This window comes from Camelina sativa, chromosome 17 (genome assembly GCF_000633955.1).
Source record: "Camelina sativa cultivar DH55 chromosome 17, Cs, whole genome shotgun sequence".
Classification (NCBI taxonomy): domain Eukaryota; kingdom Viridiplantae; phylum Streptophyta; class Magnoliopsida; order Brassicales; family Brassicaceae; genus Camelina; species Camelina sativa.
In genome coordinates this window covers 5,060,565-5,071,998 of record NC_025701.1, presented here as the reverse complement: position 1 = coordinate 5,071,998, position 11,434 = coordinate 5,060,565, and the positions used below count along the sequence as shown (strand labels likewise).

Genomic DNA, 11,434 nt, shown 5'->3' with positions numbered 1-11,434 from the left:
GGTCTTGTATATCTCTTGAAGTTGAAATTTAGCTGGTAATAAAAACGTCTTTGACGGTTCCAAATGATATTCATATCTTCTCTTACACTTTAGTAATGTTCATAGTTGAAACAGTCAACTCTGAGTCTTGTAGGTACTAACGGTAAAAATGGATTTGAAAATTGACTTGTAGTCAATATTTTTTTCAACTCTTTGGACATATAAATACGGATAATACATTATATGAAGCTCGATGTTTCTATGAGAAAAATAAACTAGCTACAAGCGATTGCCTGAGAGAGAATACATGGGTCGTTTCCTTCTTATTGTTACATTGTCTTTCTTCTCTTTAAGGTTATGTTTTGCTGGGGATGTTTTCTCGTTCTCTAGCGAGCTCAAGGACTCGGAGACACTCGTCTCCAATCGCAGCACCTTCAGGTTTGGTTTCTTCAGTCCGGTTAACTCCACGGGTCGCTACGCAGGGATTTGGTTCAATAAAATTTCTACGCCGCCTGCGGTGGTTTGGGTAGCAAACAGAGACAGCCCGATCAATGACTCTTCAGGAGTGATTGTGATATCCAAAGACGGGAATCTCGTGATTAAGGATGGTCGCGGACGGGTTCACTGGTTGACATATTTCTCACAACCAGTAGCTAACACCACATATGCAAGGCTTCTGAATACAGGGAACCTTGTACTGCAAGGAATTTCAAAAAGTGGGGATAAGATTCTTTGGGAGAGTTTCCAGCATCCTCAAAATGCATTCTTGCCGACAATGATAGTTTCTACTGATTCAAGAACAGGAAGGAGCCTTAAGCTTGGATCTTGGAAAACACGTTCTGATCCTTCGCCTGGACGCTACTCTGCTGGTGTGATTCCTTTACCATTTCCGGAGCTTGCCATCTGGAAAGATGATTTGATGGTGTGGCGTAGCGGCCCCTTGGAATGGTCAGTACTTTATTGGACTACCAGAATTGAAATTCGGTGTCAATCTTTACGAGTTTACCCTTGATAATGACAACCAAGGATCCGTCTCCATGTCATATACTAATCATGACGCACTGTTCCATTTTTTCTTGGACTCCGAGGGGTATGTGGTGGAGAAACACTGGAACGAGGGTAAGCAAGAATGGATGACCGGGATACTGTTTCCATCAAATTGTGATATATATGGTAAATGTGGCCAGTTCGCCAGTTGCCAATCTCGGTTAGATCCACCTTGCAAGTGCATTAGAGGGTTTGAGCCGCGGAGTAATGCGGAGTGGAGCAGAGGAAACTGGACTCGGGGATGCGTAAGAAAGAAGCCGTTGCAGTGCGAGAGGCGAGACAATAATGGAAGTAGACAGGGTGATGGCTTTCTGAGATTGGTAAAGATGAAGGTGCCCAACAATCCACAGCGATATAAAGTCAGCGAACAAGAGTGTCCTGAAAGCTGTCTGAAAAACTGTTCTTGTACGGCTTACACTTACGGCCAAGGGATGGGCTGTCTTCTTTGGAGTGGAAACTTGATCGATATGCAGCAGTATTTGGGCTCTGGTGTTCCTCTTTACATCCGTCTGGCAGGTTCAGAGCTCAGTAAGTATCAGTATCCCCATTTCCATAAAACTACAGTATAATAGTTCAGGTAGATTTCTCACCAAATCTTTCGTAGAATCCTCAAGCAATCGATCACTTGTGATCGTAATCACGTTGGTCGGGTGCACATTTTTTGTCGCGGTGATTGTCCTGTTAGCACTGCGGAAGTTGGTTAAGCGTAGAGGTCAGAGTTGTAGTTAGTTATGTCTCTATGAATATTTTAGTTTCAAAGAAAGTTTACTTATTTTTGCATTGCTTTTCAATTAATTCAACAGAGAAAAACAGAAACACAAGGTTACTATTTGAGAGGATGGAAGCTTTAAATAATAATGAGCCTGGAGCAATACGTGTGAATCAAAAAAAGCTTAAAGAGCTACCATTGTTCGAGTATCAAATATTAGCTGCAGCAACTGACAATTTCGCTATCACAAACAAGCTCGGGGAAGGAGGCTTTGGTTCTGTTTACAAGGTTTGTAAACAATTCTCTGCTTCATTGGTACGAGTGGTTGGTTACAAGCTGATCCTGGAGTTATNCTCACCAAATCTTTCGTAGAATCCTCAAGCAATCGATCACTTGTGATCGTAATCACGTTGGTCGGGTGCACATTTTTTGTCGCGGTGATTGTCCTGTTAGCACTGCGGAAGTTGGTTAAGCGTAGAGGTCAGAGTTGTAGTTAGTTATGTCTCTATGAATATTTTAGTTTCAAAGAAAGTTTACTTATTTTTGCATTGCTTTTCAATTAATTCAACAGAGAAAAACAGAAACACAAGGTTACTATTTGAGAGGATGGAAGCTTTAAATAATAATGAGCCTGGAGCAATACGTGTGAATCAAAACAAGCTTAAAGAGCTACCATTGTTCGAGTATCAAATATTAGCTGCAGCAACTGACAATTTCGCTATCACAAACAAGCTCGGGGAAGGAGGCTTTGGTTCTGTTTACAAGGTTTGTAAACAATTCTCTGCTTCATTGGTACGAGTGGTTGGTTACAAGCTGATCCTGGAGTTATGACTTTCGTTTGCAGGGGAAATTACGAGAAGGGCAAGAGATCGCTGTGAAGAGGCTATCACAAACGTCTGGACAAGGACTCGAAGAGTTTGTGAATGAGGTGGTCGTGATATCTAAGTTGCAACACCGGAACCTCGTCAGATTGCTTGGATTCTGCATTGAAGGAGAAGAAAGGATGCTTGTCTATGAGTTTATGCCAGGAAATTCTTTGGATGCATATCTATTTGGTAGTAACTTAACATTCTCTTAACTCTGTTCCGTCGTTATTTCCTTGATGGCTAATGCTCATGTTGTGGCCCCTTGCTGTGTAAACCAGACCCGGTGAAGCAAAGACTTCTTGACTGGAAGAAGCGGTTTAACATAATCGATGGGATTTGCAGAGGTCTTATGTACCTTCACAGAGATTCAAGACTAAGGATCATACACAGAGATCTAAAAGGCAGCAATATCTTGTTAGATGAGAATCTAAACCCCAAGATATCCGATTTTGGGCTTGCCAGAATTTTCCGGGGGAATGAGGATGAAGCAAGCACCCTTAGAGTGGTTGGAACATAGTGAGTAGCTACCCTAACTAACTAGTACACAAATTCCGTTGAACTTTTGTTTTATGTTTATTGATATAACTGACAAAAGCATAAACTCACAGTGGTTATATGGCACCCGAATACGCATTGGGAGGATTGTTCTCAGAGAAATCTGACGTTTTCAGCTTAGGGGTCATACTCTTAGAGATTGTAAGTGGGAGAAGAAACTCAAGCTTCTACAATGATGAGCAGAATCTAAATCTTTCAGCTTATGTAAGTCCACTTCAGTAGAAATCATGGCCTTTTCTTCTGCAAAAGCTTGTAAAGCTATTATAAAACATTCTTCAAACTTTTATCTCTCTCTTTTTACTAGGCATGGAAACTATGGAACGATGGGGAGATTACCACTCTCGTGGATCCGGCCATCCTTGAAGAGTGTTTTGAAAATGAAATACGCAGATGCGTGCACATCGGACTGTTGTGTGTACAAGATCACGCAAATGATAGACCGAGCGTTTCAACTGTGATTTGGATGCTAAGTAGTGAGAACTCAAGCCTTCCACAGCCAAAGCAACCCGCGTTTATTGCTAGAAGGGGCACTAAAGAAGTTGAATCTTCGGGACAAAGCGACCCAAGAGCATCGATCAACAATGTGAGCCTCACAGAAATAACAGGACGTTAGCTCTGTAAGTGAGCTAAACCTACGTTAGCTTTGACAGAATATATAGTTATATATCTGTATATGCAAAGAGTAATTTATAGGATAAGAAGTTATAAATTTAGAATCTGGTAAGGTTATTTTATGAGGTCACATAAATATATAGAACATGTGTATTGTAAACAGAGCATCTGAGAAAACTTGTTTGGAATACTTTTGCTGCTTTTTAATCCAATCATTGAACATGCACATTTATGTAATCTGTAATCATAGGAGTTACTCAAAACACATATTAATGAGTTAGTCTTCTTTCGCAATCCCAACAAAAACTCTCCAATTTTAGTACGTAACTAGTGATTATCGCTGGTGTTCTTTTAGTTACTTTCTCACTTTTTAAGTCACATGAATCAGTTGAAAATCCAACCTTTGAGAAATATCCGGAACTGAGGCGTGACTGATCAATGTTCAAAAAAGACAGAGAAGAACTTTACAGTTAATGTCTGATCCACTTGGCATTTAATACTTGCATAGCATTTATACATTTCAGTAAACTCCTTTCCTCAGAACACAAACACAGAAATGAAGATTTTCTTCGTTATCTTCTTTTGTTTCCTTATCCAATCTTGTATCTGCGTTGATATGATCATGAGAAGACAGTCCTTGAGAGATGGTGATGTCATACTCTCTGTAGGTAAGAAATTTGCATTTGGATTCTTCAGTCTTGGGGATTCAAAGCTCCGGTATGTCGGGATTTGGTATGCTCAAATCTCTCAGCAGACTGTTGTATGGGTTGCAAACAGAGACCATCCTATTAATGATACATCTGGTCTGGTAAAGTTCAGCAGCAGAGGCAATCTCTGTGTGTATGCATCTGACAATGAAACAGATCCTATCTGGTCAACTAATCTTTCAGATAGTATCTTGGAAACAACTTTAGTTGCTAGACTCTCTGATTTAGGGAACCTTGTTCTGCTTGATCCAGTCTCAGGTAGAAGTTTCTGGGAGAGCTTTGATTACCCTACAGACACTTTTCTTCCGTTTATGAGATTAGGTTTTACACGAAAAGACGGTTTGGATCGCTTTCTGACATCATGGAGATCTCATGAGGACCCTGGTTCTGGAGACTTAACATTGAGGATGGAACGTAGAGGGTTTCCACAGCTGATCCTGTACAAAGGTGTAATCCCTTGGTGGCGTATGGGGTCATGGACCGGGCACAGGTGGAGCGGTGTGCCTGAAATGCCAATAGGTTATATCTTCAATAACTCGTTTGTGAATAATGAGGACGAAGTATCCTTCACCTATGGGGTGACAGATGCTTCAGTCATAACAAGAACCATGGTGAACGAGACAGGAACCATGCACCGGTTCACATGGATTGCGAGGGACAAGAGATGGAACGATTTCTGGTCAGTTCCTAAAGAGCAGTGTGACAGCTACGCCCATTGTGGCCCTAACGGTTATTGCGATCCCATTCGCTCAAAAATGTTCGAGTGCACATGCCTACCTGGTTTTGAGCCCAAGATTCCAAGGCATTGGTTCTTGAGGGACTCTTCTGGCGGATGTAAGAAGAAAAACAGAACTTCAATATGCAGTGAGAAAGACGGGTTTGTGAAGTTAAAGCGCATGAAGATTCCGGACACATCAGATGCAAGTGTAGATATGAACATAACATTGAAGATTTGCAAACAGAGGTGCTTGAAGAACTGTTCTTGTGTTGCTTACGCAAGCGCTTACCACGAAAGTAAAAGAGGAGCAATAGGATGCTTGACATGGCACAGCGGTATGTTGGATACAAGGACATACTTGAACTCCGGACAAGATCTCTACATACGTGTAGACAAAGAAGAGTTAGGTACATATATAAATCTATACTTCAAGTTCTTACTGGTTTTTATAAAACAATCATTCTATTTCATTGAAACATGTCATTCATGTTCTTGCTTGTTTCAGCGCGGTGGAACAGAAATGGCTTATCAAGGAAGAGGAGAGTCCTTCTGATTCTTATCAGTTTGATTGCAGCCGTAATGTTACTAATGGTCATTTTGTTCTGTTTCGTAAGGGAGCGACGAAGTAAGTAAATTTCTAGTGATGTATCTTTTAAAGCTCATATGTTTCTTTCTTAGCTCACAACTAACTGCTGAAAACATGCTTAAGTGCAGAGTATAATAGGTATAGAAGCTCTTCGGCAACCTTCACACCGGTACCTTTTGATTTTGAAGAATCATTCAGCTTTGAACAGGACAAGGCGAGACACCGGGAGTTACCTCTCTTTGATCTTAACACGATAGCGGCAGCAACGAATAACTTCTCTTCCCAAAACAAGCTTGGAGCAGGTGGTTTTGGACCTGTTTATAAGGTAAGCAAGATGCAAAACCCATCTTCATCAATAGTCCTCCAAGAAACAAATATTTTAAGATCAGTAAGTAGTAACGAAAGTTTCTTTTGTTTTCTATTCAGGGCGTGTTACAGAACGGTATGGAGATAGCAGTGAAGAGGTTGTCGAGAAACTCTGGCCAAGGAATGGAAGAGTTCAAGAATGAGGTCAAGTTGATATCGAAGTTGCAGCATCGAAATCTCGTGAGGATCTTAGGATGTTGTGTTGAATTGGAAGAGAAGATGTTGATTTACGAGTATTTACCAAACAAAAGCCTAGACTATTTCGTATTCCGTACGTTAAACACTTCCTCTATAGATTCAAATTCTCCCTTTTAGTAAGATCAATGACTTTGAATTTTCTTTGATCCTTTCTTCTTATCCTCATATGCTAGATGAAGAGCATAGAGTGGAGTTGGACTGGCCAAGAAGAATGCAGATAATCCGCGGGATTGCTCGTGGGATCTTGTATCTTCATCAAGATTCAAGACTAAGGATCATCCACAGAGATCTAAAGGCCAGCAATATACTTCTTGACAGCGAAATGATCCCTAAGATCTCGGATTTTGGCATGGCTAGAATCTTCGGGGGCAACCAAATCGAAGGATGCACAAGTCGAGTTGTTGGAACATTGTGAGTTAGTCTTACTTAATCACCACAAAACTGTCCAAGATCGTTCAACCCTAATTTGTTTCATGTTTTATTGCATAGCGGATATATGTCACCGGAGTACGCAATGGAGGGCCAGTTCTCTGTTAAATCCGACGTATACAGCTTCGGAGTATTGATGTTGGAGATCATAACAGGAAAGAAGAACAGTGCTTTCCACGAGGAATCATCAAACCTAGTCGGACATGTAAGTTAAAAAAAACATTGCATTTTCTTCACAAAAACAGAACATAAGTAAATGTATGTTTCTTCTTCTTGCAGATTTGGGATCTATGGGTTAATGGCGAAGCAACAGAGATCATGGACAAGTTAATGAATCAAGAGACTTATGACGAGAGTGAAGTGGTTAAATGCATACAAATTGGGTTGCTTTGTGTGCAAGAAATCGCTTCGGATAGAGTAGACATGTCCTCTGTTCTCACCATGTTAGGTCAAAACGCCATTGATCTTCCAAATCCGAAGCATCCTGCGTTTACTTCCGCGAGGAGAAGAGGCGGAGAAATTGGTTCTTTGCTTAAGGAGAAAACTGGTATTTCTGTTAATGATGTTACCTTCTCCGATATCCAAGGTCGTTAAAAACTTTAAACAACACTCAAAAGTTTTACTTCTTTTTGTATAAGAATAGAATACTATAGGGTAAGTTACAGGAATAAGTACTGATTGCAAAAGAAATAAAAAAAAGTTTGATTAACTAATGATAAAACTATTGCTAAAAATCAAAACACAAGAGAAAGAGAAGTTTCTTGGCTGCTCTAGAATAATTTTGTGCAGACAAGTCAAGGTTGTTGTGTAGTTAATGAATCCATGAAAAGTCAAAACTGATGCTATATTCTTATCCACTATCCACGTTTGTTTCTATGTACTATTGCAAACCAACCAAAGACAATACCAATAATAGTGTTTTCGTTTCTTCTTTCAAGACAAAACCTACTGTGGCTTCCCAAGAACATGGTGATTTTTTGTTCTTCTCCTTTCTCCTTCAGGTTCAGTTTCTTAATCCAGGTTAGTTAATTCCACAGATCTGATCATATCTAAGAATAGGTCAAGTTTCAACAAAGCTCAGTTGATTCTAAATCTGAATTACATCTCTTATTCATTGATCTAACCATTTGAACAAACGCAGAATAACAAAACTTGTAAAAATATGTCTCTCAAAAGTCAAAACGTATATATTACATATTTTATGTATATATAAACAGACTGAGATTAGCTTGGTGAGCTTAACGCCCTGTTACAGCTGTGAGGCTCACATCATTGATAGATACCTTTTGACTACTCTGGTCAGAAGATTCAGCCTCAGAAGCTCCTCTCCTTGCTATAAACGCAGGCTGCTTCGGCACAGCGAGGTTTGTGCTCTCTGTAGTTAGCATCCAAATCACACTTGAAACATTCGGTCTATCATTTGCAACTTCTTGCACACATAACAGTCCAATATGAACACATTTCTCTATCTCTTTCTCAAAACACTTATCAAATACAACTGGATCTGCTAGAGAAGCAGCCTCACCGTCATTCCACAGCTTCCATGCCTGTAAAAACCCAAGTTTTCAAGGTAAGTTTCAAAAGCTTTACTAACCATAAGTTACAAAACACTGCTTTGTACACTTACATAAGCCAAAAGGTTCAGATTACTCTCTTCCTTGTGAGAACTAGAGTTTCTTCTCCCACTAATGATCTCTAGAAATATAACCCCTAAGCTGAAAACGTCTGATTTTTCTGAAAAGAAACCTTCCATTGCATACTCCGGTGACATATACCCGCTGCAAAAATCAACATTTCAATAAAACCGCATACTACATTGTATGTTGTGTACTTAGGAATGGCTACTTACTATGTTCCAACAACCCTTCTTGTGTTAGCTTCATCTTCATTCGCTCGGAAGATTCTTACAAGTCCGAAATCAGATATCTTTGGGTTTAGATTCTCATCTAACAATATGTTGCTAGCTTTTAGATCTCTGTGTATGATCTTTAGTCTTGAATCTCTGTGAAGGTACAAAAGACCTCTGCAGATTCCTTCCATTATGTTGAACCTAGTCTTCCAATCAAGAATCGTTTGCTTCAATGGGTCTGAGCAAAGATAGCAAAATCATTAGTATCCAAAGCCAAATGGTATAAAACAGAGTTAAAAACAGAGGTGATATAAGTTTTACCAAATAGATATGCATCCAAGCTTTTCTTTGGCATATATTCATAGACTAACATCCTTTCTTCACCTTCAATGCAACATCCAAGTAACTTCACTAGATTCCTATGTTGCAACTTTGATATCACAACCACTTCGTTCATGAGTTCCTCTAGTCCTTGTCCTGATTTCCTTGAGAGCCTCTTCACTGCTATTTCTTGCCCTTCTGGTAATTTTCCCTGAAGAAAAAATGATAAACCAATCACTTAGGCTGAGATTATTTATACACATGTATCTCTTTTTCCATAAGGATTTTGTATAATGCTTTTACTTTGTAAACAGGACCAAACCCGCCTTGTCCAAGCTTGTTTCTTAAAGAGAAGTTATCGGTGGATGTTGCTAACACTTGAAAATCAAATAGTGGAAGCTCCTTGAGCTTGATTTGGCTAGAAGCAGACTCATTGTCACTTGTAAGTGCTTCCATTCTCTTAAACAATATCTCCGCACTTCTATCTTTCACTGGCTCTGCTAAGGCAAATGATCAATGAAACAAACAAGTTGTGATAAAAGAAACAATCTGAAGCCAACATGTATAACTGTATACAAAAATCTAACCTGGACGCTTTTTGAACTTCCGGCATGCTAAAAGAATGCAGACCGCAGCAATAAGCGTAACGCCTATCACAGGTGCTGCGATCATAATTGCTAGATTGCTATGTGTTTCTATAAGAATTGGTGAGAAAATATAAGTCAGTGAAGTCAAATTGAAGAGAACCAAAAAAGTGAGAACCGTACCACTAAGAGATTTTTCACTTACTAAGTTCTGAATGTGCAACTCGAATATAAAGATCAATGCCACTTCCCAAAAATGACTGCATATCAACTAAGTTACCACTCCAAAGCATGCATCCGATTCCTCTATCATAAGCATAAGCCGTGCAAGAACAGTTATCTAAACATACTTTAGGACAAACTTGTTCATTAGCTTGAGACCGTTCCGCATTGACTGGCACTTTCATCTTCTGCAGTTTAAAAAACACATCTGCCTTCCCTCCACCACCACCACCAGTACTCACATTTCTCTGTCTTTCACACAGCAATGGAGCTTTCCTCACACATCCATTACTCCACTTCCCTCCATTCCACTCTGTGCTGTTCTTTGGTACAAACCCTTTAACGCATATACAAGGCGGGTTTTCCCTGGTATCGCAGGTCCCGTATGGACCACATCTACCATATGCATCACAGTCTGTGAATGGAAACTTTACACCGATCCTCCACTTTCTCATAGAAGTACTCCAATCTTTCTGATATATAGCTCCGTCAGGATCCAAGTTAAAGTGATACATAAACGAGTCATTAGCATAAGACATTGAAATAGTGCCTTGGTTATCACTGTTGAGATTAAACCCGTCAAGAAACAGAAGCGAGTCCATATTCGGTAAACCGATGAAAACCTGACCGTTCCACGGTCCGCTACGCCACGATATAAGATTGTTCTTCCAGACTAGAAGCTCAGGAAACGTGAAAGGAGCTATACCAGCTGTGTAGTTCCCTGTTGAAGGATCATCATGACTTCTCCAAGAAGTAAGCTTTAGATTCTCTCCGGTTATACCGTTGGTTCCAAGAGTCATTCTTGGCATGAAAGAATCATAAGGATGCTTAAACATCTCCCACAGGGTCTCACCATTGTTTCTGTTATCTTGTAGCATAAGATTCCCTGAGTCCATTAGCTGAATCCAAGTAGCATTTGCAGCCACTGGTACCGTAACATTAGTCGACCATAGAAGGCGGTTCCTACCATCAGTAACCGCGAGATTCCCATCTTTATAGATGGAGATAACACCGGAAGTGTCGTTGATTGGAGCGTCTTTATTAGCAACCCAAACCACAGTTTGAAGTGGAATCTTGTCGTACCAAATCCCAACATAACGTAACCGAGTTGTGGAATTAACAGGAGTGAAGAAACCAAACCTGAAAATGCCATTTTTGCTCAGAAGGGTCTCTGACTCTGAGTCTTTGATCGGAGTTGAGAACGTGATCCTGTCCTCGCCAAAACAGAGTCTCAGAGAGAAGCAAGTGAATGCAAGTAGAAGAGGAAGAACAAAACGACGACGTATGCTCACTGAAACCACCATAACTCTTTGAAACAGAGTGATTCCTCTGTTTTTCCTACAACTACAAGAGAGGTAAAAATAGTAAACTACTACTACTAGTCTTTTTGTCTCTGTCTCTATGACTAGGTTAGAGAAATTTCTGTAAGTTTTTATTTGTTTTTCTTTCAAGAAAGATTTGTTTTTGGTGGGTTTAGGTGGATTCATTGAGTAGCCACCAATTATGATAAACCACCAATCTTGACTTTTCTGAGGAAATTTGGAGGAAACGATTGAAAGTGAGAGGACTACTTGCCTTAGTGCGATTTCAAATGGGGTCATTGTTTTATACATTGTCGAGAGTACACTTGTTGTTTCTTTGCATATATTTTTTATTTTTTTTTTCACTGAAAATATATATTGATAA

At 39.8% G+C, this 11,434-nt stretch overlaps 2 protein-coding genes, 1 long non-coding RNA gene and 1 pseudogene across 3 annotated transcripts; 3 read left to right on the top strand and 1 right to left on the bottom strand.

Annotated features, from left to right (window-relative positions):
• LOC104755385 lies at positions 287-4,053 on the top strand (annotated as a pseudogene).
• LOC104755384 (G-type lectin S-receptor-like serine/threonine-protein kinase RKS1) lies at positions 4,312-7,629 on the top strand. The gene is made up of 7 exons (XM_010477752.2): positions 4,312-5,600; positions 5,699-5,818; positions 5,908-6,104; positions 6,206-6,416; positions 6,517-6,754; positions 6,833-6,977; positions 7,052-7,629. The coding sequence occupies exons 1-7, from the start codon at positions 4,325-4,327 to the stop codon at positions 7,364-7,366; spliced, it is 2,502 nt and encodes an 833-aa protein (XP_010476054.1). The 5' UTR covers positions 4,312-4,324; the 3' UTR covers positions 7,367-7,629.
• On the bottom strand, positions 7,854-11,218 carry LOC104755383 (G-type lectin S-receptor-like serine/threonine-protein kinase At1g11330). The gene is made up of 7 exons (XM_010477751.1): positions 9,732-11,218; positions 9,530-9,637; positions 9,246-9,439; positions 8,943-9,153; positions 8,622-8,859; positions 8,400-8,550; positions 7,854-8,319 (listed from the first exon to the last, which is right to left on the bottom strand). Exons 1-7 carry the CDS (start codon positions 11,050-11,052, stop codon positions 8,011-8,013), a joined length of 2,532 nt encoding a protein of 843 aa, XP_010476053.1. The 5' UTR covers positions 11,053-11,218; the 3' UTR covers positions 7,854-8,010.
• On the top strand, positions 8,254-9,545 carry LOC104755382. Its single transcript, XR_762213.2, has 2 exons — positions 8,254-8,342; positions 9,257-9,545. It is a non-coding gene; the product is annotated as an uncharacterized LOC104755382 (long non-coding RNA).

Bases quoted from the DNA above. Each gene is read 5' to 3' on its own strand.
- LOC104755384 (XM_010477752.2), top strand. From the start codon at position 4,325: ATGAAGATTTTCTTCGTTATCTTCTTTTGTTTCCTTATCCAATCTTGT. The intron at 5,601-5,698 runs GTACATATATAA...TGCTTGTTTCAG, and splicing joins TGTAGACAAAGAAGAGTTAG to CGCGGTGGAACAGAAATGGC. The intron at 6,755-6,832 runs GTGAGTTAGTCT...TTTATTGCATAG, and splicing joins AGTCGAGTTGTTGGAACATT to CGGATATATGTCACCGGAGT.
- LOC104755383 (XM_010477751.1), bottom strand. From the start codon at position 11,052: ATGGTGGTTTCAGTGAGCATACGTCGTCGTTTTGTTCTTCCTCTTCTA. The intron at 9,440-9,529 runs GTTAGATTTTTG...TTGCCTTAGCAG, and splicing joins GAAGTTCAAAAAGCGTCCAG to AGCCAGTGAAAGATAGAAGT. The intron at 8,551-8,621 runs GTAAGTAGCCAT...TGATTTTTGCAG, and splicing joins AGAAGGGTTGTTGGAACATA to CGGGTATATGTCACCGGAGT.